Below are 25,030 nucleotides of genomic sequence, written 5' to 3' on the forward strand. Positions count from 1 at the left end.
TCAAGTGTAACTAGTATGCATGGTACTTTTTATGTAATACACTAAAATATTTTTTAAAAATATTTTTTATTGATTTCAGAGAGGAAGGGAGAAGAGAAAGATAGAAACATCAATGATGAGAGAGAGCCATTGATTGGCTGCCTCCTAACACGCTCTCCACTGGGAATGGAGCCCGCAGCCTGGGCATATGCCTTGACAGGGAATAAAACTATTACCTCTTGGTTCATAGGTCAATGCTCAACCTCTGAGCCATGCTGGCTGGACTACACTAAAATATTTTGATATTTATTTCTGCCCTGTCAAGTAGGAATCATTTTACCAGTAGAAAAAAAATGTTTTATGCATATTAGAAAAATGTATAATTAAAACATTTAGGAGTTTCTTTTGTTATCAGTTCATTATTTTAATCAATTATAGGTAATGCTCATTTACAAAAGCATGTATCAAAAAATATAAGAAAATGGCCCTCACCGATTTGGCTCAGTGGATAGAGCATCAGCCTTTAGACCAAAGGGTCATGGGTTCTATTCCTGTCAAGGGCACGTACCTTAGTTGCAGGCTCCTCCCTGGCCTGGGCCCTGCTTGGGCAGGTGTGTGTGTAGGAGGCAACCAACCAGTGTGTTTCTCTCACATTAATGTTTCTCTCTGTTTTTCCCTCTCTCTTCTACTCTCCCTAAAAGATCAATGGAAAAATATCCTCAGGTGAGGATTAACAACAACAATTAAAAAAAAAAAAAAGGGTAAGAAAACAAGTGGGAGAAAAACATAATTTTGAGAAAATTCTGTTCATAAACTTATTTTAATCTTGTGGATTGGTAAAATGTGACTTGCCAACATATTTTGGTTGGTCCATCTCATGCAATGTTCCTTGTGAATATAGTTGGCAAGCCCCTATATCATTTTTCTCAACTCTCTCCCACCCTGTATGTCCTATGGGTATTCAAGAAACATGTGAACCAAAAATTTCACTTAGTTAAAAAAATACATTTGCCATAAATTTTAAAACAATAAAGGTAAAGCTGGATCCTCAAAAATTGATGGTAAACATGATAGTGGTTTGTTATTGATGGGAAGGATGTCTTGTGAATATCTTTCCCAAGGCATCTATATGAAATGTTTGAAAGAGCTTGAGTTACAGGTTAACTCCTTGCGGGTTTATTTCCTGGGACTTGACTCCTATGAATTTAGAGAGCACAGGCTCACAATGCTAAGTCATTAGGATGACAGCAAGGGCAGGAGGCTCTGTCAGCCGGTATTGGATTGTACAGAAATGATGGACACCTCATTGGTGACTACATTCAGATGCTAACACAGCCAGCATAGCACACATATGCTCCACAGAGAAGGATTCCAATTTGGCTCCATTCAGCCTTGGAAAGCCATTCTTCATATTCTGTTACAATCATTTGCATATGGTGTGAAAATATGCCCCACAACATGCCATTGATTTTATTCTTGAACAAAGATCCAGCAACTATTGAGAAAGAGCCAAACTCCACCCTCAGTTGTTTGTACATGGTCCATTTTTCTTAAGACAGGATTGATATCTTTAAAGAAACAACACATTTTTATTGATTTCAGAGAGGAAGGAAGAGAGGGAGAGAAATAGAAACATCAATGATGAGAATCATTGATTGGCTGCCTCCTGCACATCACTCACTGAGGATTGAGCCTGCAATCTGGCATGTGCTCTGAGCTGGAATCAAATCCTGACCTCCTGGTTCATAGGTTGATGCTCAACCACTGAGCCACATCAGCCCTGAAAGAATTAGTGAGACAATTCACTTTAGAATCAGGCCAACTGAATAATAAAAAACCATTCTTACTTTGCATTGTTATAAAGTCATTATTTTATTTAAATAGTATTATGCCTGAGATAATTCATAAATAGTATAATAAAAAAATCTATTTTTGATGGCGGTTTAAATGGAATTGCCCCCTCATCATGTGTTGAAAGAAAAACAAACCAAATTCTTCAAATCATGCATCTTTGTAGAAAAGGATAGTAGCATCTCTGCTCATTGCAGTGTATTTCAAATTTTGCTGGATTCAGCAAAATGCATTGGTGCTGTCTCAACCCTGGGCACATCATTTAAATGTTGGAGTCTTAGTTTCTTCTAAATGATGGGAGAATACTGTTCTATCTACTTCATAGTGTTCAAAATGAAGATGAAAGCATTTGTAAACTGCAAAATGTTGTAGAAATGATGGTGGCTTACTAGTATATTAGTTGATACCAATTTAGAAGAAAATTGTTCCATTTTAGAGTTTATTCTTAACTACTGTATCAGCTAGTACTGCATTACATCAATAGGAACATGCTAGTGAGGTGAAAATACTCCAAGATTAATTAAACAACAAAATCTTTGACATGTATGTATTACTTTCAAAAATTATAATGACTCTTAAAAATTTTAGCCCAGCTGGTGTGGCTCAGTGATTGCGTGTCCACCCTATGAATTAGGAGTCACAGTTCGATTCTGGTCAGGGCACATGCCCAGGTTGTGGGCTCAATCCCCCAGTAGGGGATGGGCAGCCAATCAATGATTCTCTTTCATCTTTGATATTTCTATCTTCCTCTCTCTTCCTCTCTTTGAAATCAATAAGAAACATTTTTAAAATGTTACTAGGATATCTGTGAAAATTGTGATTTAATATTACATTTCAAATTTCTGAAATCTATATAAATCTATATAAACAAAATTAGTTGATAACTTTTTCTTCTGAAATGGCCATACTATCAATGGCCATACTTGACAGACTTTGGAGACCACCTAAGTCTGTGGATAGTATTTGGAGAAACACAGCCCCACCTCACTGGAGTGGAATCTATCTCTCCCCTGGGTGTGCATTGGGAAGGCCTCTTGATTGTAGACCTGGGAAATGATGCTCTTCCCGGCCTGCTGGTCTACCGAAGCAATTCCAGTGCTTTTGGTAACCCTGGTTCGTCCCCTTCCCTTCAAACAGGGTTGGATGTTTTGAGTCAAAAGATATATTATTAATGACCATTTTATGGGTGGAAAAACTAGATGAAAATTTCCTAAGGTCACAGAACAAGTGTAATTACTGCCTAAACTTAGCTCAGTATTTTAAAAAATATATATTTTTATTGATTTCAGAGAGAAGGGGAGAGGGTGAGGGAGAGAGATAGAAACATCAATGATGAGAGAGAAAATTGATCGGCTGCCTCCTGCATGCCCCCTGCTAGGGATAGAGCCCACAACCAGAGCATGTGCTCTTGACCAGAATCGAACTCAGGACCTTTCAGTCTGCAGGCCAGTGCTCTATCTACAGAGCTAAACCAGCCAGGGCTTAAACTCAGTTTTTATACTTACATGTGGGTTGATGTGTGGCAGGTGGAATGAACAGGTTTTCACTTTAAATGCTCACTTTATTTTATACATTTGTACTACCGGTAGTTTTGTTCCTTGATTTAACTCTGGCTTTTATCATATGATATAAAACCAAACTTATATCTTAACCTCATAGAAAACTTCAAAATCTCATGAGTATGGCCTTTATGTTGGGAATAAGAGGGGAACAAAGCAACCATATATATGCCTAAGCAACTGTTATTACCAAATGACCTGAATGATCGGAATAACCAGTCACCCAATTACATGACACAGGACTACCAGGGGGCAGACACTCAATGCAGGAGCTGTCACCTGGTGGTCAGTGTGCTCCCACAGCCAACCTCCCACAGCCAGCCAACCCCCTCAACCCCTCCTCCCAACCAGCAAACCTACTGAGGTCTCTCTCCGGGTCTGGCAGGCCCCATCCAGCAGCCGGCAGGCCCCGGCCAGCCTGGCCCGGATCGGGACTAGGTGAGAGGGCCGTGAATAGGCCCTGACCGCCGGCCAGGCCCAGGGACCCCGCCCGTGCATGATGTGCACTGGGCCTCTAGTTTCTGAATAAATGTGAACTAAACATGAATCATCTAAAAAGACTGCTAGGCCTCAGATGCACTAGAAAAGTGTTGACTCACTAACCTATATTCCTCTCTGCTCACACCATTGACCTGCTTTAGTTACACTGTATGTTAAATAACCTGGATCCTTAATATAACACTCTTCATTGAAAGTTTTTGCATTTTTAGTTGTGTGTGGGAAGTGCATTGTCAAAAGCACCAAGACAAAAGGGTAGATGTTGAGAGGGAAGTAGAAAGAAAAAGAAGTGCTCTCACTGATTATGTAGTCAAGGAGAGCAGTTTAAAATTTTTGGCATCTCCACTCAGAAAAAAAGGAAATCTGAGAATTACCATGCAAGTGAAGGGGATGTTTCAAGAATGCCTTGTAATTTTCAAAGTTTGTACATCTTTAACAATTTTATCCCTAAGTATTTTATTTTATTTTTTGGATACTATTATAACTGGAATTATTTTGTCAGATTTTCAGATTGCTCATTGCTAGTGTATAGAAATACAAATGATGTTTGCATATTGCTTTTGGGTCTTATCACCTTTCTGAACTTGTTTAATAGTTCTAATAGGTTTTTGTGGATTCCACAGAATTTCCTATATATAAAATTATGTCAAAATACCGATAGTTTTTGCTCCTTTCCCATCTGGATGCCTTTTATTTTTGTTTCTTGCCCAATTGCTGTGACTGGATAGAATTGCTTATACAACCTGAATGGGTGTGGTGAGAATAGATATCATTCTCTTGATGTTTGGGGAGAGCATACAGTCTTTTACTGTTAAGTATGATGTTGGTTGTGTTTTTTGGTAGATATCTTTCATCAGGTAGAGGAAGTTCCATTTTATTACTAGTTTGCCGAGTGTTTTTATCATGACAAGGTGTTAGAGTTTGTCAAATGCTTTTTCTAGGTCAACTGAGATTGTCATGTGGATTATCCTTTATTCTATTGATGTGGTGTATTAGATTAATTGACTTTTGGCCATTAAACCATCTTTTCATTCCTGGGATAAATCCCACTGGTCATGTGATTAATCCTTTATGTGTTGCTGGATTTGGTTTTCTAATATTTTCTGGATTTTTTTGTGTCTATATTTATAAATTATATTGGACTTTCATTTTCTTATAATGCCTTAGCTTTGGAATCAGGCCACATAGGATGAATTGAAAAGAGTTCCCTCCTCTTCTAGATTTTTAAAACATTTTTGGAAGAGTTTGTAAAGACTTGGCACTTTCTTCCTTAAACACTTGGAAGAATTCATGATCTAAGCCATGTGGGACTTGAGTTTTCTTTGTGGAAAGTTTTAAAATTACGAATTCACTATCTTTACTCGTTATAGGTTTATTTAGATTTCCTATATTCTCCTTATTTTTGAAAGTTTGTGTCTTTCTAGGAACTTATTTAATCTAAGTCCTCTAAATGTGTTGGTGCACAGTTTTATTTGTTGACCAAGTATATCCTCACCCTTTACCTGGAAACTGTCCACCCCATCCTCTTGGAAGGGGTGAGCCAGCTGCCTTGCTACCCTTTAGGGTTCATCTGACCAATTGGGAGTTGAAAAGACCTGTTTTCTCTCCAGTCACATAGACAATAATATGTAAATGCAGAAGTTCTTGACACCCACATTTGCCTTCAGGTTGCCTGAAAAACAGAGAGCACCATTCTGCAGGGAGAGAATAAAAAAAAAAAAAAAAAAAAAAAAAAAAAAAAAAAAAAAAAGACCTTGGCTTAGTTCATGAAAAGAGGAGATTAGGGGCGTGGACTAGGTTTGGCCTATGAAACATGTAGAGACAAATGCTTAGGGGCTTGCCATGGGACAGGCTGGCCAACTCGGTGTAATATTTAATTTCTGTTGTAGCTAGACCTCTCCCCTGACCCCAGAATTGTAACACTGAAATCAAGGGCAGATCTCAGTGAAGGTAACTGGGGAGTAAACGTGGGAGAAAGAAGCTTGATTAGGATTAACCCCCCAGTTTTAGTTCATTAAATTGGATTGCATCCCTGCCAACGATTCCCTACTGGCACAGTCTTGTGTGTGAGTGTGTGTGTGTGTCTGTGTGTGTGTGTGTGTGTGTGTGTTTTAGTCCTTTGAGAAGACATCTTTCAAATATAACTAGTAGAGTCTTGACTAGTAGAGAGCTTGGTCCTGGGGTGCGGACAGGGTATTGGGAGGCAGACAAGGCTGCATTTTGGTTTGCAAGGTGGGGTCCCAGTTAGTAGTGAGCAGCCTGGTTGAAAGTAGACAGAGAACGACAGAATAGGGATCTAACTCAGCTAGTGTGCTGAGGTTACTTAAGATCAGAAAATCACACATCTGGGTGAAACATAATAGCCATTTGCCTCTGGTACACACCCTGATTAAGGATCAAATCTGCAATCTGGGTATGTGCCCTGACCGGGAATCAAACCAGTGACCTTTAGGTGCACTGGGCAATGCTCAACCAACTGCGCTGCAGGGCTCTCCTGCCATTCTTGGTGTTTAGTGTTGGCTCAGCGAGTGCCGGTGGACCAGGCCTTTCTGTTCTGTAAGGCTTTCTGGGAAACTTTTCACTAAGTTACAGGTAGCATTATATAAACCTTATAAACATTAGAGTGATCGACTAGGAAGTGGGGCTACTGGTTAATCCAAGCGAAGTTGTAAATGCACGAAGGTTAACCTATGCTACGTTACCTGCTAGGCTACACGTGGAGGTTGGGTTAAAATATAACCCAGCTCTGTCCACTGAGAAGGCCTCGGACAATGCCATCCCAGCAGGAACACCCAAGGCCTAGGTAATACTGTTCTCCAAGAAAACGGTGAAGAAGCAGCTGATGTTAAGACCGAGATGGGAAGACTATGAGAGGAGCTGGAGCAGCTTGTAGTACCAGAAAGTAACACATTGCTAAAAGAAGAAGTGTTTACAGTCCAGGGTACCATAGCCCTGTTTTTGTTTTTGTTTTTAATTTAATTTTTAATTTTATTGATTTTTTACAGAGAGGAAGAGAGAGGGATAGAGAGTTAGAAACATCGATGAGAGAGAATCATCGATCAGCTGCATCCTGCACACCCTCTACTGGGGATGTGCCTGCAACCAAGGCACATGCCCTTGACCGGAATCGAACCCAGGACCCTTCAGTCCGCAGGCCGATGCTCTATCCACTGAGCCAAACTGGTTTTGGCAATAGCCCTGTTTTTATTTTAATCTCACAGTCGAATGTTTCTAGTCTCCTTTGCTGATTCCTTCTCATTTCTCGGATCCCTACACATTGAAGTGTCCCAGGGCCCAGCCCTAGACTTTTTTTCTCTCTTTTCTATCCTCAAATCACTCCTGGTGAGCTCATTCCATGTCATGGCTGTAAGCATTAGCTACAGACTCCCAAATTTCTTTTTTTTTCTTTTTCTTTTTTTTTTTTTTTTAATAAATTTTTATTGTTCATATTATTACAAGTGTTCCTTTTCCGCCCCCTTCCCACCCCACCCTCTGCCCTTTCCCCAACCCCCATTGTCCTCATCCATAGATGCACAGTTTATGTTCAGTCTCTTCCCACATTCCCCTGTCCCCTTTTCCCCAAGAATCATCAGTTCACTCCCCTTCCATACCTCTGATTCTATTATATTCAACAGTTAATATTGTTCATCAGATTTTTTTTTTTAATTTCCTTGGTTTTTAGATTCACTTGTTGATAGTTACGTATTTGTTGTTCATATTTTTATCTTTATTTACTTTCTCTTCTGAAAGAACCCCCTTCAGCAGTTCATATAATTCTGGTTTGGTGGTGATGAACTCCTTTAGCTTTTTTTTATTAGTGAAGCTCTTTATCTGACCTTCGATTCTGAGTGATAGCTTTGCTGGGTAGAGTATTTTTGGCTGTAGGTTCTTGCTATTCATCACCTTGAATATTTCTTGCCATTCCCGTCTGGCCTGCATGGTTTCTGTTGAGAAATCAGCTGACAATCGTATAGGTGCTCCTTTATAGGTAACCACCTGCTTAGCTCTTGCTGCTTTTAATATTCTCTCTTTGTCCTTTGCTCTTGGAATCTTAATTATGATTTGTCTTGGTGTGGTCCTCTTTGGATTCCTCTTATTTGGAGTTCTGTGTGCTTCCTGGACTTGTAAGTCCAATTCTTTCCCCAGGTGGGGGAAGTTTTCTGTCACTATTTCTTTCAGTATGTTTTCGATATCTTGCTCTCTCTCATCTTCTGGGACCCCCATGATTCTGATGTTGGATCGTTTGAAGTTGTCCCAGAGGTTTCTTACATTATCTTCAATTTTCTGGATTCTCTTGCCTTCTAGCTTCTGTGGAGGAGTGTCTTCTGGCTCTTTATGTTCCAAATCTTTGACTTGATTCTTGCGATCTTCCCTTCTGTTTTTAGGACTCTGTAGAATATTTTTTATTTCAGACAATGTATTCTTTATTTCTTGTTGATCCCTTAGCATTTCTTGTTGATCCCTTTTCATATCCTCATAGGTCTCATTTATTTTATCGGCCTTTTCTAGGAGTCTCTTGAAAAACCCTATAAGTGTGGTTTTGAACTCTATATCCAGTCGCTTTTTGTCCTCCATTTCTTTCGTTTGTGATCTATTTGGTTTAGGCATTTTCGCAGGCAGCTTTCCTGATGGGGCGGCGTTTCAGGGTGGAGCCTACAGCCTTGGCTTCCGTCAGCCCCGCCCTATGCGACTCCTGAGACTCAGGGTCCTTCAGTACTTGTTGCAAGCGCCTCTGAGAGAAAGGTGCCCTCGATTTTCGCCTGCTATCAAACAGTGTAAGCTCTCCCGCAATGGGCCCGAAACTGGGGTTCAGTTCAGTTGGAAGTGGAGTTGGAGGTGGCGTTCACAGCAGTCTGGAGCCCCAGTCTCCTTCCCGTCAGGGCAATCCCGCGGCACAGCCGGCCGTCCCTTCTCTGGGGGCAGTGAGTGCGCCTCCGGGACCTCCTTTCTCCGCTACCCCGGGGTTCCGACTTACAGCCCAGCTCCCTATGGCTGAGCCTGAGTCCCCGGGGTCTGGCCCAGAACTGGGGTTCAGAGCAGTCGGGGGCCCAGCACAGTCGGAGTTTTATCTCCTTTCCGCTAGGGAACGCCCGCCAGGCACTCGGCCTCCCTCCTCTCCGGCTCCGTCCTCTCCGCGTGCGCCGCGTGTCTCCGTACCTTAGGCTTTTACAGCTCCTCCGTGCTTCCTTCTGGTTTTCTCCTTGCTTCTTGTTGTAGGATTTCCAGTCAGTCGACTTTCCTGTAGTTCTGGGTAATGTCCATTTTATATTTTAGTTGTATTTTATTAAAATTGTTGTGTGCGGCTGCGGCTAGTTGCCTACCCGAGCAGCCATCTTGGATTCTCCAGACTCCCAAATTTCTATCATAGCCAGACCTCTTCCCTGACCCCAGAATTGTATGCAATACTGGAATCAATAGAAGATCTCCACCCATAGGTATTTGTGTTCACTTGCAATAACACATTGCTGGTGGGGGTTGTGTAGTGGACACTGGAAGGAAGCTGCCTGGATGGTGGACAATGGTCTCTGCCCTTTGGTTCCATTCCAGGAATAGTCAGCGGTCTCCGGGATTTTCAGCAGAATAATGGGGTAAGGAAGGCAACTGAATGGATAAGAACAATGTAGTAGACGAACAAAGGAATATTATTCAGCCTTAAAAAGGCAGTACATTCTGCAATATGCTAGAATATGAATGTACCTTGAAGACATTATACTAAGTGAAGTAAGCCAGTCACAAAAATACAAATACTGTATTATTACACTTATATGAGATGCATTATTATTTTTCCATAGAAATGCAAAGAAATTCCAGCAATAACCTGAATTTGGCAAATTGAAAATTTCAAAAGCAAATAAAAAATAAAAAACCAGGAAATCATAATAAAAAACAATAACTTAATAGATAATATCAGCAATGAAAAACTCAATGTCTTTTTATATTAGTAGAAAAAACTGTGAATTGTAAAAACTTGTGAACACTAATTTAAAAACTAAATATTTAAAATTCATCTATAATAAAAAGCATTTCACTCAAAAAAATACCCCAAATTATAATTAAAATAATCATCAGATGAATTGCTACGCATCAATCAAATGCATGGGCAGATGCTCTCTGGCAACAAGTCAGTGATACATGGTTAGATGCCTCAAAATAATATTTACTGGATGCTGTAACTTGATAGAAGGAGTCATATAAATAGTGACAAAAATATTTTCTTTTGAAAAGAAAGTTTTTATTGATTTCAAAGAGAAGAAGGGAGAGGGAGAGATAGATACATCAATGAGGAGGATCATTGATCCGCTGCCTCCTGCTGCCACCTACTGGGGATCGAGCCTGCAACCTGGGCATGTGTCCTGACTGGGAATGGAATCATGACTTCCTGATACATGGGTGGATCGATGTTCCACCACGGAGCAGCACCGGCTGGGTCAAATATTTTCAATAACCTTTTTTTTTTTAAACAACAGAAATTTCTTTTTTTATGGTTTTGGAAGCTAGGAGTCCAGGATTAGGTGCTAGCCAATTTGGTTTTGGGCAAGAGCTCTCTGTGGCTGGCAGATGACTGCCTTCTCCCTGTGTCCTCACAGGATGGAGGCCGGTCAATTAAAAAAAATATCTCTATATTTGAAAGTATTACATATGTCCTCCTTTCCCCCCCATTGACCTCTTCTAGTCCCCCTCCACATCCTGCCCCTAAATACACTTTTTTAAAAGAGCATTTTAAAGGTTGTGCAGAAAGTATAAAGAGTTTCTATATATCTCCCATTCCCTCTGGCTCCCAGTTTTCCCTGTTATTATCTTTGCCTTTTCCAGATAGATGTCATATAGATGGCATTGTACAATACGTAGACTGGCTTCTTTTATTTAGCATTATGCATGTAAGGTTCCTTCATGTCTTTTTGTGGCTTGATAGCTTATCTGTTTTTATTGCTGAACAGTATTCCATTGCATGGGTAAAACAAAGTTTATTTATCATTCACTTATCGCAGGACATATTGGATGCTTCCAATTTTTGACAATTATGAATAAAGCTGTTGTATACATTTGTGTGCAGGTATCTGTGCGGACATAGTTTTCAACTCACTTGGCTTAATATCTACGAGCACAGTTACTGGATTGTATGGTATGTTTCGCCTCGTGAGAAACTATCAAACTCTCTTCCAAAGTGGCTATGCCATTTTAGTTCCCACCGGCACAGAGTGGGCATTCCTGTTGTTCCCCGTCATCGCCAGCATTTGGTGTTGCTGGTGATTTGGATTTTAGCTACCTAATCGGTGTGCAGCAGTACCTCAAAATAGTTAAATTTGAAATTCCCTAACGAGAACCTTTTCATATGCTTATTTGCCATCTCTATTCCTTCTTTTGCTGAAGTGTCTGTTCAGATTTCTTGCCTAATTTTAAATTGGATGATTTGTTTTGTTGTTTTGAGTTTTAAAGATTCCCCCCCATATTTTGGACACAAGTCCTTTGTCTTTTTTGTATTTTGCAAATATCTTCTTCCAGTCTGTGACTTGTCTTCTTAGTCTCGTAAGTGTCTTTCACCGAGCACAAATTTTAATGAAATCCAACTTATAATGCTTTTGGTGTTATATCTAAACAGTCATTAGCAAACTTAAGGTTACCTAGACTTTTTCCTGTGTCATCTTCTCACCTGAGGAGATTTTTTCATTGGTTTTTAGAGAGAGTGGAAGGGAGGGACGTAAGGGAGAGAAAGAGAAACATTGATGTGAAAGAGACACATCAATTGGTTGCTTGCACCTTGACCAGGGCCGGGGATCAAACCTGCAACCCAGGTAAGTGCTCTTGACCGGGAATCAAACCCACAACCCTCTGGTGTGTGGGCATGAGTTCTAACCACTGAGCATACCAGCGAGGGCAAGTAGTCCAGTTTTAAACTTATCTCTTAAATTCATTATTTGAATTCCTCTGCTACACACACAATACACACACACACACACACACACACACACATAACTCTGGCCACCAATATGTGGTAATTTACCTAGCTGGGTTTTTTTTTTTTTTTTTTTTTCATTTATGCCAGAGTCCATATCTTTAATATTTTTTAAAATCCTCATCTGAGGACATCCTTTTTTTGATTTTTATAGAGAGAGAAAGGGAGAGGGAGAGAGAGAAAAACATCAATGTGAGAATGAAACGTGGATAATGTTGCCTCCTGCACATGCCCCAACAGGGGATCAAACCAGAAACCTGGGTATGTGCCCTGACTGGGAATCAAACCCATGAACGATTCTTCAACCAACTGAGCAACACCCACAAGGGCCACAGTCCATCTATAATAATAAAAGTGTAATATGCTAATTAGACCAGACATCCTTGCGGACAAAGCTGCTGTGGCGGCTAAGCCCCTTGCAGGAATTTCATGCATCAGGCCTCTAGTATATTTATACTAGCTGGATCTCAGACTTCATCCTACACCAGGCCTGATAACCAAATCCAGATTCTTCTCATTTCTTCCTCTTCCTATTGTTCTTGTTGGTCTTATTCTGCTTCCTTGACAATTGAGAGAACAATTTTGGGATATTGAGCATGATTCTTTTGAGCCACAAAAGTCACTGTAATGAAGATGGACAAGTAGCTAGCCTTGAAAAAAAAGCTTGGACTGTGTTGGGTGTTGACTTTTCTTTGCTCTCTAGGCTATCTTAGACCTGCTCTTTGGATTGGGAGAGATGGTTCAACCTGTTTCCGTTTTCTTTTCTTTTCTTTTTTTTTAATTTCTTTATTTATTAAGGTATCACATATTTGTTTCAGTTTTCAAACTGGAGTGGGACAATCACATCACTGCCACCTCTTCTGCATATAAGGATTTATAGATTACAGACTGTATCCTGGTCCCCTCCACTGATGCTGTCTTATCCCAGCTTCTCAGACACCTGTGAGATGGGCCAAACAAAGGTGGGTGTGCTCATCTGTGAAGTTAAGGAATTAATGAAAAGGCATGTGCCAGGGATCCCCAGGGTTGGCCAGGAGCTGGGTCAAGAATCAAATCTACATCTTCCCAGACCCTCCACACTGACCTCCCTGTTAGGAACGGCTGTGATATTCGCAGTCCCAGTGCAAGAGTACACATGGATGCCCCCATACTCTTTGTCTAACTCTTTGAAAGCAACAGTCAATCTATCAAGTGTTAAAGAAACTATCCTCTATACTCCAGTTTTGACAAATTGTCACAGTTTGGGTCTCCAGGAGCAGACGCTGAGACTGAGTTTGGCCTGAAGGGTGTTTACTAGTGGTCAACACAGAGAGGAAGGAGGAACAGGTGGAGGGAGACGTCCAGCTGCTATGCAGGCCCCACCAAACCGCAGCCAACCCCACAGGGTGGCCTAGTGCCGTGGTCGGCAAATTCATTAGTCAACAGAGCCAACTATCAATAGTACAACGATTGAAATTTCTTTTGAGAGCCAAATTTTTTAAACTTAAACTTCTTCTAACGCCACTTCTTCAAAATAGACTCTCCCAGGCCGTGGTATTTTGCGGAAGAGCTACACTCAAGGGGCCAAAGAGCCGCATGTGGCTCGCAAGCCGCAGTTTGCCAACCACGGGCCTAGGGCATGTGTGGCCCATCAGAATATACCAAGTTAGGTGAAAGGGCTGGGTCACGCCTCCTCAGCCAGAGGATGAGGAGTTCCGTATAGTTAGTTCCGGCAAGAGCTGACAGCTGAGCAACAAGCCCTCCCTCTAACTCCTTAATAACGACCTTTTCAGCCCAGGAAAGGGCAGCAGGGCGAGGGGCCCTCCTTCTTTTTCTAGTCTCAGCCTTCCTGGTCTCCTCAACCAACCTCCATCCACCTGCCTCCACAGCCACCCCGTGGGCCCATGGGGCTAGACCAGTGTTTTTCAACCTTTTTTGGGCAAAGGCACACTTGTTTCATGAAAAAAATCACGAGGCACACCACCATTAGAAAATGTTAAAAAATTTAACTCTGTGCCTATATTGACTATATATAAAGTAATTCTCGTGAATAGGAATCAAATAAACACAAAAAGTATTTTATAATTACTTTATTATGAAATATTAAGTAAACAAAATAGTGAAAAATTATAAAATTCTTGTCTTGTCTGCACCTACGGCACACCAGGCAACATCTCGCGGCACACTAGTGTGCCGCGGCACACTAGTGTGCCGCGGAACAGCGGTTGAAAAACGCTGGGCTAGACTCACCGTGAAGAAGCAGGGGCGGGAGGCAGGGAGGCAATTCCAGGGTCCCGGGTACCCAGAGATTGGTCTAAAATGGGATGGGGCACTGGGAGCAGGTGGAAGGTCCCTAAAAGGGGTGGTGCAGGTAAGGGACCACCATGTTCAGGTCTAAGGTACTGCCACCAAAGATCACGCTGAAAATGTTGGGAATCATGAACAGGAGACATTGCTTAAGGAAGACACTGAATTCCTCAGAGACTGAGATAGACTCCAGTTAATATATATTTTTAAATATATATTTTTTGATTTCAGAGTGGAAGGGGGAGGGAGAGATAGAAAACATCAATGATGAGCCAGAATCATTGATGGGCTGCGCCCCACACTGGCAATGGGCCCCACAACGTGGGCATGTGCCCTGACCTGGAATCAAACCCACATCTCCTAGTTTCATAGGTCAACGCTCACCCCGGCCAGGGCTCAAGCGAATATTAAATAAAATAAAGGCTCAGAAATACTAGTCTCCTTATGCGTACCAGAGACTGTACTAGTAACTATTAGCCGGATTCCTGGTGTCGCTGTGCCAGAGCTTCCTGGCACGCTTGGGGACTCGTTCTTGGTCCAACAATCCTCTCCCGTGGTGCCATCCTCCCTTTGGGTGCAGGTCAAGATCACTCTCCATCCGCCGTCCACAGCCAGGTCCCCGGGGCCCAGCAGAGCTGGCACTGGCAGCGCAGGAGCCTGGGCAGGAGGAGCGCCGCCGGAGCCGGAGGCGGTGGCCGGGCCCAGCCTGACGCAGCGGCGACGGGAGCAGGCCACTGCGGGGCGCCCCGAACCCCGGTCCCTCCGCTTTCTCCCCGGAGGCTGGGGCGCGGGTCTGAGTGCCTCGTAAGCTAGCTGGGGTCACGGACCGGGAGCCGAGACCGAGAGAGCACCGGAGCGCGCCCCCGGTGGAGGAGGAGGCGGGGAAAGGAGGGGCCGGGCGCAGGAGGGGAGGAGGCTGAGAGCGCGGAGGGGGAGGAGGAGGAGGGAGGGACCCGCCTGCTGCGCCCGACAGCCCGGCCAGTGTGGCTGCAGGCGCCCGTCGCCGCCGCTGTCCCGGGGCTGCGCGGCACCCAGGTGCCCAGCGCGGTGTGCGCTCCAGCGGCCGCAGCCCCCAGCGCGCTCCCCAGGGCCGCCGCGGTGCATGTTCGCCTCCTGCCGCTGCGTGCCGAGAGGCAGGGGGACCATGAAGATGATCCACTTTCGGAGCTCCAGCACCAAATCGCTCAGCCAGGAGATGAAATGCACCATCCGGCTGCTGGACGACTCGGAGATCTCCTGCCACATCCAGGTGCGGGAGGCGCGGGGTGCGGGAGGCGGGTGCGCCCGGGCAGGGGAGGGGAGGAACGGGGCGGGGGGGGGGGGCTCTGCGGGTGGGCGTGCGCCGTCAGCCATGAGGAACCCACCCCAGGGCCTTGCTAGAAAGCCGGATTTCGTTTCCCTGTTTTCTGAGGCTGGGAGCCCTGCCCGGAGATGTGGGCACTGCCCCTGGCAGGCGCCAGGCGAACGTTCTCTGCGCCCAAGCCCCCCTCCTGGCATGCACGCTTCACGCATCTGGCTGCTCCCAGGCTGGGGACCCCAGCAGCTGCCTGCAGCCCCTCTGTCGCCCATCCCACCGGGAAACGAGTTCTGAGACCAAGAGGGGCACCGTTAGGTCGCCCACTCTTCCTTCCTCCGTCCCTCCACGTGGAGAAGGCATGCACCAGCCCGGGTCCACTTATTTTTCTTTATGGCACCGGCTCCGAAGATTCCATCAGACCCAGCCCCACCCGCCCATCACCTTTACTTCTCTACAGCGTGTGTGTGTGTGTGTGTGTGTGTGTGTGTGTGTGTGTGTGTGTCAGGCTGCGAAGTTTCCCGGGAGGGAAGGAGGGAAGCTGGGCAACCCCGGGCTCCAGCCTTGAGGGATGGGGCGCGCCCTGCGTGGAACTGGAGCCAGCTCGGAAGGAATCGTGTGAAATCCGAGCGTTTCAGAGAAAGGAAAAGGGCTGTGAGGCCAGTAGAGCTGAACTGGAGCTGGGTTCAGGGCGCAGGGACTTCAGCAGGACCCTGGCCCAGGGAAAAAAAAGCACCCCTTGGAGTCTTGGTGGACATTCGCTCTTGTCCAAGTTGGAGATAGTGAGAGTTGTGTGGGGGAAGGCAGCTTGGCTGGCAGCTCCCTCCTCCTGTGATAAGTGCCGTTTGCAGGAGAGCAGTTATGAGCTGCAAGGGTGTGTGTGTGTGTGCGCGTGTGTGTGTGCTGTCAATGTGTGTATATGTAGGCAGGTGTGTGCCCTCTCCCATGACCCAGTCAGAGTGTACAATTTGGATAGGTCGTGTTAGGGCTCAGCACTATTTGCTCCTGGCTTTAAAACCTATTAATCCCGAGGATTTCCTTTTCTCACCTACCCGGTCTTCAGGGAAGCTCAGGACTGAACTTCAGGTCCTGGGCACCCTCTGCAGTTCCTGTGAAAGGTGAATGGGGGCAGCATCTCCCAGCGGCAGGAATTCCTTCCAGGGCTTTGTTAACCAAGAATGAATAAGTGAATGAATGAAAGGTCTTCCTCCACCCCCCCCCCCCCTTTTTTTTTTCTTCCTAGTGGGAGCTGGTGACATGCAGCCAGCAGCTAATGTGTGAGCTAACAGCTGGACAATTTCAGGGCAGGAATGCGGTGCCCCCTGGTCTCCCAGGAGAGTAGGCTCCCCCTGATTTTTTTTTTTTTTTTTTTTTTTTTTTTTTTTTTTTTTTCCCCTTGGAGGATCTTGAATTTCATTCTGAGCTAAAGTTACTAACAAAAAGATGGGCAGGATAGGCAGTTTTTCTGCTGCCACAGGAACATTTGGCATGCACTGTCTTGTGATCCAGAGACAGTCATTTGTGCACTTTGGTTTAAGTCTGAAGTGTACACGTCTTTTAACCCGTTTGGAATGTGCAGCTAGTGGAGGGGCCAGCAGCAGGGAGTTCTCCTTTGCTCTGTCAGCCTCTGTCTGCCCTGTTCTAGCCCACGTGGAGTTTCTGCCACTGTCCACCCCCCGCCCCCTTTCTGGTTTTGGAGGAGGTCTTCCTTAGGATAGATAGGTAGTCCTCAAAGGACATGTCTTTATTGTCTGGTGTTCTGGGAAGCACAATTGTAGCCAGTCTAATAGCAGTTTGGAAAGTTAGACTTCATGTGGTCTCACTAATGCCCAAGTGGTTAAAATGTTATGATCCAAAATGTTGATTTTGGCCTTGCGTAAAATCAAAAATCAAATGTTTCATCTGTTGGCACATCTTTTTCTGCCCCTTCTGCCCCAAATGGCGATTGTCATTTAATCAGTTAAAATGAATTAAAATATTTTATTTTGATATCTTGGAACTTTTCCTAGAGCGTTCTAAACCCAGGAATTAAAATTGTACTTCTGGGTATAAGGTTACCTAAAAACTTGCCATTTGTTTAGGGTGAGAACAAAATGATTTTTTAAAAAAAGAATCTTTTGGAGTCACCAGTACATACCCCAGGGAAGCCATCTATCTGTCTTTCCTTCCTCCTTCCTTCCTCTATTCCTCCTCCTTTCCCCTTTGTTCCCTCCGTAACCAAGTTAATGGAGTATATGGACTCCTGAACAGTGTTACACATTCTCCTTTCATAACTACACAAAATGTGGGTTATGGATTTTTTTTTGAAAAACAACTGCTTTTACATATTTGTTTTCCAAATAATGTAATTTTCATGATACTTTGACAAGGAAAACTTTCAAACAAATACCTTAGCAGCCTGATAGCCAGTTCCAATAGGAGATGCTGAAAGCCACTTGCTCAGACTCTTTTCACGGGGCCTGGGGTGCTGTCTCATTGTGCCTCTTGTGTGAGAATGTTTCTCCCAGGTAATGTGGAAGAGGACTTCCAAATGGATAGTGAGTCAAAGGGGAGTCTAGGGCACCAGATAGGCCTGGAGAAGGGGAGGAGCCATGAGTCCTCCCTTCTGGGTTTTTCCAACCGAGCCAACCCTTGAAGTCTGGAGACTGTAGCAGGACATGACTTAGTTCCAACTGCTTTCACTCAGCCTTGCTGCTTCAAGAAGAGGGGAGTTCTGGCCATCTTCCCCATTCTACCCACTTTTTCAGATGCCAGCATGATTATTTAGAAGTTCTCCTAATAAACCTATGTTTAATACTGATTTTTATTGGGTCACGTGGCAAGTAAGTGGATTGGAACCCAGGTCATTTGACTCAAAAATCCAGAGCTCTTTCTCTATAGCACTGCCTCTTGAAACTTGAGAGTTAGGATACTTTTGGCTGCAAGTAAGACAAGTAGCCAGGCTGAAGTGGCTTAAATGACAAGGACACTTATCTTACCTCAGGGGAAGCCCACAGGCAGGGCAGCCTCAGGGCTGTTCAGCAGCTCAATAAAAAATTACATTATTTGGAAAACAAATATGTATTGATAAAAGCAGTTGTTTTTCAAAAAAAAATCCATAACCCACATTTTGTGTAGTTATAAAAGGAGAATGTGTGACACTGTTCAGGAGCCCATATACTCCATTAACTTGGTTACGGAGTTCAGGTGCTTTCTGTCTTTCCAATCTGCCTGCCTCCATGCCAGGTACCTCACTGTAGTCATCATGATTATGAGATGGCTGTGCTAATTCTGGATGACAGTCAGGCACTGCCAAACCACCATATAAAAGGTGGTATTTTCTCATGCATTTTTTTTTTTTTTTAATAATGGAAAACACCTTTTCTGGAGGTGCCCTTTGTCTTCTCATCAGATCCCACTGGCCAGTATTGAGAAGGCTTTGATTTAGAATCTAATGCCTCTAAGCCCAAGCTCCATCACTTTCTGATTGTTCAAGACCTTAAGTCACCGCGTCTCCTGTTTTTCATCTGGGAAATGGGCATATTACTAGTAATTCCTCAATTGCCATATACCTCTGGGTCAGTGGTCAGCAAACTCATTAGTCAACAGAGTCAAATATCAACAGTACAATGATTGAAATTCTTTTTGAGAGCCAAGTTTTTTAAACTTAAACTTCTTCTAATGACACTTCTTCAAAATAGTCTTGCCCAGGCCATGGTATTTTGTGGAAGAGCCACACTCAAGAGGCCAAAGAGCTGCAGTTTGCCAACCATGGCTCTGGGTTGTTGAGATAAAGCATGGTGTAACTGTTAAAACATCACCCATATTCTAATCAATTTATTATTATTATTTTTTAAGGAAGTAGTGTATAGTGTCTGCTCCCTGAATTTCTTCATGGATGGAACAGGAATTGGATAAGTCACATAAAAACATACATAAATATCAGGCCCCATGAAAATCCTGCTGGTGAAATCCAAGCTAGATTTAGATGACAGCCACATCTCTTCTGTTAGTAAGGACAACCCAACACTTTCTCTGTCAAACTCATCTAGAATGCCATTTAGAGTTCACCAAAAATCAGACACAAAAGGAACAGGAGGACGTTTTACAAGGACACTTAAATGTTCTAAAACAATGCTCCCCATCTTACTATTCTATGTAAACATCCTTACATATAATACATATAATGCTTCCCTTCTTACTATTCTATTATATGTAAGTATCCTTACACATATGTATCTTTACATCTAATAGAATATGGCCCATTGCTGACGTTTTTTAGACCAGAATACTTGGGCCAGCTCTTTGTATTAAGTATATTATGAAAAAATAAAGTAATCTTATTTCAATGTTCTGAGAAGATCTTATCTCTCGATGTTCTCAGAGCAAATGCAAAGTGTATTGACTGTGGGGAGAATGAATACTGTTAGCTTCACATCATTTGGACACTATATCTGCTGGATGCTTTTAACTTCACCTAGCAAATTCTAATTCAAGCTGACATTAACAGTAAGCACATTTACTGGCTCCTTTATCCAGAAGTCCTGATTTAAGGACTGAATTCAAGGACTGTCCTGCCCATTGTCCTTAGACTGGTAATGAAAAGGTTATAGTAGTTCCAGTTCTCAGGTTTTTATAGGACACCCTCCAGAGGAAGAGAGAAACCATTTCCAACTCAGCATCCCAAGCTAAAGTCCTCCTAGGTCACATGTCCTCCCCTGAACCAGTGACTGTAGTCAGTGGAAGGAAATCTTATCATTAGCTTAAGGCGACTAGAACTTGACCCTGGGACTCAGTGTGGAACCAACTTTCTTCCTCGTAGTGGTATGCATGGAAGGGCCAATATCTAAAAATCAGGGCTTTCTTCAGAAGGAGGAAGGGGGAAAGTAGAGATGGCTCCAAGGAAGATAACTCAACATATTTCCCCCAGAAGCTTTGTCTGGGTGAGTGAGTGATCCTCAAAGTATGGTCTAGGGACCCATGGAAGTCCCTGAGATGTTTCAGGGGGTCTCTGAGGTTCAAACGATTAAAAACATTCCCCATCTCTGATCCATTTTATGTTCACTTTTGTGTATGATGTGAGGTAGGGGTTCAACTTCATTCTTTTGCTTTTATCCAGTTGTCCCAGCACCATTTGTTAAAAAAAAAATTTCCCCCATCAAATTGTCTTGTTACCTTTGTTGAGCTATTGTTTGCCTTTTCCACTCTCATTCTCTCACAAATGTACAGTGGATGTTTCCAGAGGCTGCATTGAATGCAGAAGCAGATATGAGAATCCAGATGTCTTCTAGTGAGTCAGACATTAAAGGTATTTGCAAAATTGTAAAACAGTGCTCCCCTTCTTACTAAATTAATTATTATTTTGTGAATAAGTTATATTTATTAATATAAATTGTAATTTATATTAATGTGCAGTGGGCTTATTTTTATTTTTAAATGAATCAAAAATTGACTGGAAATATTCTCAGCAAATATTGATATATACAACCCAAATAAAAATCCTATAGGTCCTCAATAGTGTAATGAAGATTTGAGGCCAAACAATCTTAAGAATTACTGTTTTTTTTTTTTTTTAAAAAAATATATTTTATTGAGTTTTTACAGAGAGGGATAGAGAGTTAGAAACATTGATGAGAGAGAATCATCGATCAGCTGCCTCTTGCACCACCCCCACTGGGGATGTGCCTGCAACCAAGGTATATGCCCCTGACCAGAATCGAACCCGGGACCCTTCAGTCCGCAGGCCAATGCTCTACTGAGCCAAACCAGTCTCAGCAAGAATTACTGGTTTTGGTGACTATTAATCCCTGAAAAATTAAAAAAGAAAACCAAATAAAACAAAATAGAACTTTCACACATCTTGGGCCTCCAGGACTACAAGTATTTGAAATTATTATATATCAATGAAATAAGAAATACCCAATGTGGCCCTAGCCAGTTTTTTTCAGTGGGTAGAGCATCGGCCTACAGACCAAAGGGTCCCGGTTCAATTCTGGTCAAGGGCATGTACCTTGGTTGTAGGCTCCTGCATAGCCCAGGCCCTGGTCAGGGCTCATGCAAAAGGCAACCAATCAATGTGTTTCTCTCACATTGATGTTTCTCTCTGTCTTTTCCTCTCTTTTCCACTCCCCTAAAAATCAATGGAAAAATATCCTTCGGTGAGGTTTAACAACAACAAAAAAAGATAAAAACAAACAAACAAACAAACAACACCCAATGTGTACATGGAAAATGTGTATATGCATATTTAGAATTCTTAGTAGTAATCATATACCTGTGTGTTGGTGAGAGTGTGTTGCAATGTTAAACGTAGAGGTTACACAAGGCCAGGTTCTGCTGTAGTAAGCATTCCCCAATTGCACCTGCTTTCTAGCTGAATTGTGATTTTTCAACTTTAATAATTAGATAAAGCCGAGTCTTACTTTGAGACCCTTCTTTGGTTATGTACCATGATGCATTAAGTCTTGGAAATGTAAGCCACTTGAGTGAGGTCTGTGAGTCACTTGAATCTTTAAGCTGTTACTTCTTTTTCTAAGTAGGCATTTTGAGAAATCTTAAAAACATTGCAGGAATGGAAATGTCAGAAAGTACCCCATGAAGAATCTGAGATTCACATGCATAAGTGACAGGTGTTGGGTGGCTAGGGCTGTCCTCTCTTAGTTCCAATTTTGTGTGATGAAGGATGCAAGTTGCTCCTCCTATGAAGCAGCAGAGAGCCAGATGTGGAGTCCAGATTGAAAACAACAGGATTATGATTAGGAGTTGTTCAGGGAAGCTTTTACAACTGAGAAGTGAACTTGATTCAGGCCAAAAAGTGTCAGTGTTCAGTTCTGGGAGGAATGTGTAAATGTTTTTCAGTCTCTGATATTGCAGTGGAGCTTCTTTATTCTTTAAAAAATGCAGATTCTGGCCGAAACCGGTTTGGCTCAATGGATAGAGCATCGGCTTGGGGACTGAAGTGACCCGGGTTCGATTCCGGTCAAGGGCATGTACCTTGGTTGCGGGCATATCCCCAGTAGGGGGTGTGCAAGAGGCAGCTGATCGATGACTCTCTCTCATCGATGTTTCTAACTCTCTATCTCTCTCCCTTCCTCTCTGTAAAAAATCAATAAAATATATATTAAAAAAATAATTAAAAAATGCAGATTCTGAGTCAGGGGGTCTTGAGGAGGACCCTGAAATTTGGCATTTCCAACAAGCTTCCAGGTGCTGCTGTTGCTGATCTGTGAACCACATTTGGAAGAGCCAAGTGTTTGTGGAACTTATCTTTTTCATAATACTTTTCTTAATTTCCTTGAGCGTGGGACATTTTGGCTGTTATCACCTTTGATAGTGCCTCACCTGCACATTTCTCTTAGTAGATGGTCAATGAATATTTGAGTGGCTGAATTAAAAAACCCATTGAGGTGTATCTATCATGGTAGACCAAAGTGCTGATTTGACACTGATGCTGGGGATGGAATGATTCCTTCTGACTCCCACCCCAGCCAAATCAAGAGATTGCTTTTCAAACAGGATTTCCTGTGATGGCCAATCTGATGAAGTGTTGAATGTCTGTGAGAGCACATTGGGGACTGGGGTTAGTGAGGACCTTCTTGTCCCTCTGGTCCATACTTCCCACTTCTGCTTTCCTGTATCCTGGACTCTTGATGGCATTGTAGAGGAATTCTGGCAACTTCTCATCACAAACAAATCCCTATGCTCCGGCCAGTGTGGCTCAGTTAGTTGAGTGTTGCCTGGTACACTGAAAAGGTGGTTGTTTCAATTCCCGACCAGGGCACATGCCAGGTTTGCAGGCTCTATCCACAGTAGGGGGCTGATTGATGTTTTCCTCTCACATCAATATTTCTCTCTCTTCCTTCCTCTCTCTGTAAAAATCAATACAAATATTTAAAAAAAAATCATTGTGTATAATGACTAGCAGTGCCTGGAAGCTCCCAGAGGCATAGGGGGCCCAGCTGTTCTCAGTAGCAGAAGTGACCTTGAGGGACAGTGACCCTGGAGGACAGTGAAAGTGCATTTGAGGTGTAACATAAGCTGTGGAACTGTTTGTTTTGGTGATTTTCCCTGAAGGTGCAGGAGGCAAATGAGAGGACCACTTTAACAAAAAACAAAACTCACTCTAACAGAGAAGAACATTTGGATAGAACAAGAAATTATGCTTTTTCATAAGTAAATTAGTAAAGCTTTGAAATAACATTAATATTATTTGATAAACATGTAAAAAAAACCACACACATCTTCTGTATGCCAAGCACAGAGTGGGGGATGGGAAATAAAAAGAAAATAAAATCAGCTGTCAAGAGACGCACAGCCATTTGTGGTGAGATAGACAAAGTAGTGATGCCAGGACAAAATGTCAGAGGTAGGGACAGGTATATGCAGGGGGAGGACCAAGAGGAGGCATCGCATCTGTATTACACTGGGGCAGCAATAAGTAACTCTGCTTTAGATCAATCTTGCTTAATAATTAATGGAAAAGTGGAAGTCAACTCTTTGAAGAAGGGGAAAAGGCATTGCAGGCAAGGTGATCCCTTGCTTGGCATGAAGCAGCGTGATTGCAGGTGGAAGTGAAGCAAGGAAGAATCCAGGTGAGTTCCAGGTGGTTGGGTCCGGTGACAGGAATAATGGAGATGCCACTCCAGGAGAGGCAGGACCGGCAACGTAATTCTTGGTGCAAAATGAACATGTGTGACCTCATGTTCAAGATTATTAAGAATTTTAGGATGGGGACAGCAGAACATTAAGCCAAGTAGGGGGCCCTTCTTAGTATGTGTCATATTCCATGAAGCTGGCCCTGAGGAGATGGAACAAAGGAGATGCAGATTGGAGGGAGGAGATGATGTGTTTCCTTTTGGGCATGTTGACTTTGAGGTGCCTGTAGGGTGTCCGAGTGGAGAATTTCCAGTCGGCAGTTGGATATAAGGGATGAAAGACAACAGAATGGTCTGCCACAGAGACACAGAGAAGAGAGTCTTTAATGTTCATGCAAGTGGTGGTAGAGACCATGAGGTATGAATGAAACTACCATGATGGGTCTCCCTTTTTTGTCCATGTTTCTGCTTGGGTCATCCTTGTCAATCAAACCAATGGACTATGAGCGCTGGAATTCTTTCCAAGGGTATTTGATTTTTTTCTTTTCTTTTATGAGCAAGAGCTTTCCACTTTCTTCTGCAACGAGGGCAGCCAAATCCCAGTTATCAGTGGAAAAGCAGTTTTCTGCTCTTCATCCTCATTTTCTAGCTTGGCCTAGCAAATGGAAAAAACGTCTATTCTCAGGTTTAAGGTTCTGAGTTACAAAGCATAGAATTTTCACTCAAGGAAGTTACCCTTCAAGACAGTGTCATGAATATTAAATAGAGACTACATTTAAAATTTCTACCAACATGGTACAACATGGAAGTAAGCATGGCATGTGATGAATAGCTATGCAAGTCATGCTGCAATGGTTTATCTTTTATTTGATATTTTTCTCTGGAAAATTTTGTTTTCTACTTAATTTCTGAGGGTTGTTGTGAATATTAATTAATATAAATTCAAGTTCTTTAAAACCATTAAAAGGAATAATCTAATATTAGTAACATAATAATCTGGATCTTAGATGTGCAATAGAGTTTTGTCTAAATATAT

At 42.9% G+C, this 25,030-nt stretch overlaps 2 protein-coding genes across 4 annotated transcripts in view; both read left to right on the forward strand.

The window, feature by feature from the left end:
- Positions 1 to 14,983, forward strand: part of UBQLN1 (ubiquilin 1) — a 74,576-nt gene extending 59,593 nt beyond the window's left edge. Inside the window, exon 10 of the mRNA XM_084899392.1 lies at positions 14,974 to 14,983. The gene's annotated coding sequence lies outside the window, so the exon portion shown is untranslated. The remainder of the gene's footprint in view (positions 1 to 14,973) is intronic.
- FRMD3 (FERM domain containing 3) overlaps positions 12,774 to 25,030 on the forward strand; it is a 218,490-nt gene continuing 206,233 nt past the window's right edge. For 2 of the 3 annotated variants that reach the window (XM_084899385.1, XM_084899383.1), the window contains exon 1: positions 15,078 to 15,376. In XM_084899385.1, coding sequence (XP_084755511.1) covers positions 15,230 to 15,376 — 147 coding nt within the window. In that variant the 5' untranslated portion in view covers positions 15,078 to 15,229. Of the gene's footprint in view, positions 12,804 to 15,077; positions 15,377 to 25,030 lie in introns of those variants that run through there. The other variant, XM_084899384.1, reaches the window with a different exon arrangement.

The sequence above is a fragment of the Pipistrellus hanaki genome (assembly GCF_964339955.1).
Source record: "Pipistrellus hanaki genome assembly, chromosome: 11".
Taxonomy (NCBI): domain Eukaryota; kingdom Metazoa; phylum Chordata; class Mammalia; order Chiroptera; family Vespertilionidae; genus Pipistrellus; species Pipistrellus hanaki.